The sequence below is a fragment of the Chrysochloris asiatica genome, unplaced genomic scaffold (assembly GCF_000296735.1).
Source record: "Chrysochloris asiatica unplaced genomic scaffold, ChrAsi1.0 scaffold00197, whole genome shotgun sequence".
NCBI lineage: Eukaryota > Metazoa > Chordata > Mammalia > Afrosoricida > Chrysochloridae > Chrysochloris > Chrysochloris asiatica.
The window spans coordinates 450,978-457,774 of record NW_006408715.1 but is presented as its reverse complement, the minus strand read 5'-3'; the positions used below and the strand labels follow the sequence as shown (position 1 = coordinate 457,774).

The following is a 6,797-nucleotide window of genomic DNA, read 5'->3' as shown; positions in this document are numbered from 1 at the left end:
GGCTGGGGACTTGAGACTCAGAGAGGGAGAGAGGCTGTGTGCTGACTACCAGGGGGCAGGCTTGCAGGGTATATACCCTTTTTTGGTTGATGATGCATGGAGGGGATTGTAACCATGCCAATGAAACCATGTATGATAGGATGAATGTAAAACTAATGTTCTCCCATGTAAACTATCACATAATTCACAATAAAACATTTTTAAAAAAAAGACAAGGAAACTTAAAAAAACTTTTTCAAGTCTCTTTGTACATTGAGATATTTTGAAGTTGTTCTAAATCACGTGCAGAGAAGGTACTGCCTATCTGTGTGTGCTCAGCGCCACAGGACCTGCCATACCTAGGCACTCATCTCATTTACTCACCCATTCCTAACACATCATCCTGGCCCACAGAAACTCAGGACAAAGGGTCCCAGGATCTGGGGAGGGGCAGATGAGGGAGAAAAGGTGGGCAGGACAGACTGGGAAGGGCTTTGAAAGCACACTAAAGGGCTCAGACTCCACTGTGCAGCAGGCTCTGTGAAGGGGTCTAAGCCTGGGGGATCCACCCAGAGTGCCATGCTTCAGAACTGGGAGAGCGGCTGGGAGACAATTCACAACATCACACAGGCAATATAACTCCATGCACTATGGAGAATGGAATCGGAAAAGGAATGGATTCCAGAGACATGGAGGCTAGGAAAGTGGCACTGGGATTACCTGACTGCAAGGAGGCAGACAGGCAGAGAGAAGTCTTAAATGACTTACACGTATGATGGACCTGAAGACTAGGTAGGAAGTGGGTGTCACTTACAGACAAGCTAACTGGAATCACGCTAAACTGAGGTACTTTGTAACATTTGAATGGGCATTTCTAATGAGTCCAGTTGAAAAACTGGTGGCGGTCAGGAGATGACTGAGCTGGAGACAGATGTGGTCGTTAAGTCAGTGCAGGGAACAGCTATTCTCAGAGGGCCTGCATCAAAAACTGAGAAAGACATGAGACTAGTGAGTGATATAGACCAAGGAAAACTGAAAAGCATTTACCCTCTCTCTGCCCACCACTAACTACCTGATGGGTTCCTGAGTCTAGTGTAGCTAACGCTCCCAAGTTTGCAAGGAAAAGTCTAGATTTTTACATGAAATTTCCCTTTTTAAAAATATGAGCTTCAAATTCAAATCTTTAAAAGGATACTTTGCATGCTAAACAAAACATACGGCTGGTCATGAGTTCCTGCTCTGGGCTACAGCACAGAAGCATCCATTACACTGCTATTTGTTAAATTGCGTTTGGGGCACACAAACACTATGTTACATCACTACACCGTGTCAGAGGCTCCCTGTGTGGCTGGCTTCATGGCTTCCCCACGGGACTCAGTGGGGGCAGAGAGCATTCTTTCCCTTCTTCTCCCCTCCCCTTCACTACTTATCCCTGAGCTGGGCACGTCACGGGCATCAGTACACATCTGCAGAAACGGATGCGCCCTGTGATGAAGACTGGTTCTTAGAGCACTACTGTCAGAGAGTCCGTTTAGAGCCCGGGGAGCTTACCAGCTAATCGTACTTCTGGGACATGTGTAAGATGCAGACCCAACCTGTCAAAGCTACAATTTGTGCCATGTCCTTTGGGGCTCCTGAGTACACCAAACACACATATGTGATTGGATGCAGGTAGGCGGCTCTCTGGGGCCACATCTTCTCAGGCCTGTCTGGGTCCACCCCAAAAGGGTAAGAAACCAATAGAGAGGTACTTCCTGACAGCACTCGTAAGGAGGAACTTAGCAGGACAAAATGCACTAAAGTGCTGAAGACAAAACCAACGAGAGGCATGCACACACCCACACCAGAGACATAGATGGTTCATCCTCTGCCACAGAACCTTAGACATCACACCAGTTTCTGGGCAGGAATTTCCTGAGCACTACACAAATAGGAGCTCTGGTCGCGTCGTGATTATAAGTTGGGCTGCTAACCTCAAAGGTCAGCAGTTTGAAACTACCAACCATTCCATGGGAGAAAGATGAGGCTTTCTGCTCCTGTAAAGCTTTACAGCCTCGGAAACACTATGCAGGGTCGCTGAGTCAGACCAACTCCATGGCACATAACCAACCACCACCACCAAACAAATAGTGGGGTCCTGGAGTGGTGCTATAGGATAACACTTCCCCGCAAGGTCGGTTTGAACCTGCAAGGTCGGTGGTTCAAACCCACCAGCTGTTGTTACTCAGGAACCCTATAAAGAATCATTATCAGTCTGAACCAACTCAACAGTACTGAACAAACACCACCACCACCAAGTAGCAGCACTGACACCCAACAAAACCCAAAATCTGCCTACCCATAATGTTCACCCATAGGGATGAATTCCAACTCCTGGGGTTTACCACATAAATCAAGTCAATGGTCCATCAAATACCTGCTTCTCCAGTGGCACTGCAGAAGAAAGCCCTGGCAACCATAGTGTTGGATTAAATAACTGGCCTATCCCAAGCTGACACATAAAACAAATCATACCAAATACCTGCCTCTGAAATCTGTTAAGACGCAAATGGATAACATGCTCAACTGCTAACTGAAAGGCTGGACGTGGAGTCCCCCTAGAGATACCTCAGAAGGAAGGCCTAGTGATGTACTTCCATTACCCAGCTCCACTCTGACACACACGAGTCAGAATGGATTTGGTGACAACTGTTTTGTAATGTTACATTGATTTTAAGGAATTGGCTCCCGAGATTCTGGAGGCTGGCAAGTTCAAACACTGTACAACCAGCTGCAATGGGTATCGTTGGCTTCTTTATAGAGTGGCCCAACAGCATCCCTGAGCTTTTCCTCTAAAAGTCCGTTTTGGCTGCCTGCAGTGTTTGCCTCCATTTATCCTGAGCCTGCTGGCTGCTACCCGCCTCATTCCCATCCTCATGCTTGGTTTAGTGTACATTCACATTCTGTACATGCTACCTTAGGATCAATCCCCAGAAGCTCCCTGGGCCAGCCCATTGCTTTCCTAGATCATTTCCAAAGACAGCTACTAGCACCCATGATGTGCCTTCACACTGTCTCCCAAGATCCCGGAAAGTCAAGTCTAGAACTCGTCTGAAGGTTGGGGGCCTAGGCTGCAGACAGACAAGAACCCTGGCTGGAAAAGAAAATTTAGTCTCTAGACATGGGACACCAGGTGGGGTGGGGAGAGCCAGAGGAGACTTTGTCCACCATGTGGGGCAGGGGCAGGAGAAGAATACCCAACCTCTTTGCCAACTACTGAAGGAGGTAGAAGTCTTTAGAAGAGCCCTCCCACCAAAATACATAGGATGTCTGACAACTGTGCGGCCAAAAAATAAGAGAAGTCCATGACAAAAAATGAGAAGGCAGGAAAGGAAAAATCAAAAAAGCAAAGCTTCGCACTGACATTTCTTGCCACTATGATAGTCTGTGATCTACCGCCTACTTGATCTTCCCTTTATAAAAACAAACATTTCTTTCCTCTCTTCCTTCTTTCTTCCTTCAGATACATGCCTTTCCCTACTTGCTGGGAACACCATCACTTCGTATTCCCTTATACTTGGTCTTTTCTTTCAAAGCTGCACCATCTACCAGGGCTCAGTTCAACGTGCTGCATGTGCTCTGGGCCTTTGTCCACAGAATTCCTTACCCACCAGCCCTTCTTTCCTCCCAGCTACAGCTGTCCTCCTGCCCTCCCATTGGTAGCCTCCAGGCAAACCAGCTCTTCCCAGCCCCCAGCAGAGACATACAGGCCCTGGACAAGAGTTAATGCCCCATTCCCAGAGACCATCTTTTAGCAAACAATACACAGGACACTGTAAAATAAACAGTAACACCCCAGAGGATTGTGTTCCTTAGATCAATTATGCAAGATCAAAAGCAAAGATGAGAAGGCAAGATGTATAGAAAATCCAGACAAAAGGAAATGGGGATACAGGGTGGAAATGGGGAGAGCACGGACACATTGTGGGGAATACAACCAATGTCACGGGATGCTTTATGTACAAACTATTGAACGGGAAATTGATTTGCTCTGTATATGTTTTCACCGAAAGCATAGTAAAACATTTAAAAGAAAAGGTTGATTCCTTACTCTAGAAACACACATTCAGGTACCTAGCTGTTCTCAACTTTTCCTGATGTCCCCAACCTTAGCTGGAGAAGTCTTTACCTTTACCTGGTCTTGAGCTTCCTGGCCATACCTTTGGGATTCCTAACCAACTACATGACTTAGCAGGAGAAAGGAGAGAGCTGTACACTGTGGGGCAGCTGCCATTTCCTTGAAGGGTTTCTCTGGGGAGACTGTACCCTACACCCTGATCAGCCCCATCAGATAGACATGGTCTTCTGTCACAAAGCACAGACAACACGCAGATTATACCTGCCAGTGCTTTAGGTAGTTCCAGATTCCTGTTGTTACATACAATTCTGCAACAGACTGAAAACTGTTAACAATCCAGCTGAGATAGTTCAAGTTTAGAGACCCCCTCTTACTTTCACTAAACACAAAGATGTGTTTATACATGCCAGGTAAAAACAGGCATGTGCACAGATGGACATGTGCTGACCAAGGACATCTTGCCACCTTCACTCATTCATAATCAGCCCAGTGTGTGTTCCCTTAGCCACTCTGTCTCCCACATGACTCCATTGCCCACATGACTCCATTACTCACCTGGATGCTTCTATCCATTCCTCAGCCCATTTAATATAACCCATAGTCATGGACCCACGCATGCCCACCTTCTCTGGGAAACCCAACAGGAACAGTCTTCTCTCCACTCACAGCCCTTGCACCTGAACTGCAACACTGAGATGGCCTCTCAGAGTTTACACTGCCCGCATTCAAGAGTCACACAGTTTTATTTCACGGGACTCGGAATTACAAGCAGTTTGAGCACAGGGACAGAAACTTCCATGCCATGCACACTCTCCCTGTTGCACACCCACTGTGGCGCTAGGCACACAGGTAATTCTGTTGCTCCAAGCTATTCATGCTGTAGAAGTTAAGTGCTGAGCTACTCAGGATTTCTCTGTGGGAAGGAAGAACAAGGTCAGCATGGTATTTGGTCATTTACTTCCCCTGCTGAGGCACTTGGGCTGCCTTGTAGAAGACAACGGCTCCGAAGTAAGGTAGAAGCAGTCAGGAATCCTGGTGGTCCATCCCCACCCCCACCCTGAGAGAATTCCTGAGGCTGGTCACAGCATGTCTGCCTTCCATTTCTCCCCTGGACCTCAGGCAGGAGACAGGAACACTGGTAGTTTCAGGGCACATGAAAGAGGAAAAGAAGTCAAGTGGTCCCCATGGGACAAAGGGTTACCTCGGAAAATGACCTCATCTCCAGCCTGCCCTTCTCCTACTCCACAGCCCTAAACACCATGGGGACAGCATGAGGCAGCCCAGGACAGCTGAGGTTACACTTAGACAAGATGAGGACAGAGTTGATGTTGGCACAGAGGTGACCTAACAGGCACCAACAGAGGCTCTTAAAAGTCCCATATCCGGGTAGTAATCACAGCTGGTTTTCACATGCCCATCCCTGGGTAGCAAGCCTGCTCAGCCATTTGAGTTGAGGAGCTAACGGGGAAGAGCAACCCAACCTTGCTAAGGGGTCACGACACTCACCCACTTTGCAATGGGGCAGCCACGTGAGCTCTTCCCCTCCTTCCCGGTGTAGATGACCTTTTCAATCCGGATGGCTTTTCCCTTCTCTCCATACCTGGACAGGGAGACAAAAACCACCATTAGTACCATGGGATCCCAGGAAGGACAACTTTCAGTAAAGAGGAAAGCTCAGTGTGTATATCAGTGGGGGAGTTTTAATCATCATGGAGGCCAAGAGAAGAAAGGGAAGCGTTGTAGGTTCATTAGGTGGCTGGACACCCTAGGGACAGAGGACCATATGACTCCCAGCCCTCTATTCACCTGTCCAGTCCATCTGATCTCCCTGTACTAGGACAGAAGGGGCAATCAAGCAGAAGGTCATAATGATGACCTTGGAGCCTCTAGGAAGGTACTGAAACCAAAGGCAACCTACAGACACATGTCCAAACATGTTTGCTGAGCACCCTGAGAGTTAACTATGGATTAAAGAACAAACAAACAAGTGAGGAAACCTTTATTGCTCTTTTCAGGGCTGCCAGTGGCTTTTAAGCAAGATGAGGGCAAACATCAGTCTTGGGAGGATGTGGGTGCCAAACATGGGCTCCAAGGATGCCCTGGACAGAATGCATGTCTAATTGGGACATATACCTGTACCCTGCCCCATCCACCTACTTACACAAACACATTCACAGATTCAGAGTTATAAGTCTCTGAAGTCATCTAATGAATTACACCACGGTTAAGAGGTGAGGAAACCATGGTCTCTTTCCTTGAACTGACTTGCCCAAGGCCATACTACCATATGGGACAATGATGGTTACAGCAAAGCCTGAAGTCAGACCTTCTTGCTATCTGCCCATGGGTAAATCACTACATTTCCTTAAACCTCAGTTTCCTCATCTATAAACTGGGAATAAACTGGTTCCGACCATCCAGTTTGGTAAAAGATTAACTGAGATGCACGTGGAGTGCATTATTTATTTTAATTTCTTGGTATGAGGGACAAACCAATAAAGATTCTTTAATCCCTATATTTCAAAAATCTGTTTAAAAACATTATTACTATTATTAAATGTTTTATTGTGAATTATGTGATAGTTTACATGGGAGAACATTAGTTTTACATTCATTTTATCGTATATCGTTTCAATGCCATGGTTACAATCCCCTCCATGCATCATCAACCAACCAAAGGGTACACTACAAGCCTGCCCCT

General features: G+C 46.8%; 1 protein-coding gene across 1 annotated transcript in view; it reads right to left on the bottom strand.

The window, feature by feature from the left end:
- TET3 (tet methylcytosine dioxygenase 3) overlaps positions 1–6,797 on the bottom strand; it is a 161,295-nt gene that overhangs the window by 18,639 nt on the left and 135,859 nt on the right. Inside the window, exon 5 of the mRNA XM_006872404.1 lies at positions 5,603–5,696. Within this exon, the coding sequence (XP_006872466.1) occupies positions 5,603–5,696 (94 nt within the window). The remainder of the gene's footprint in view (positions 1–5,602; positions 5,697–6,797) is intronic.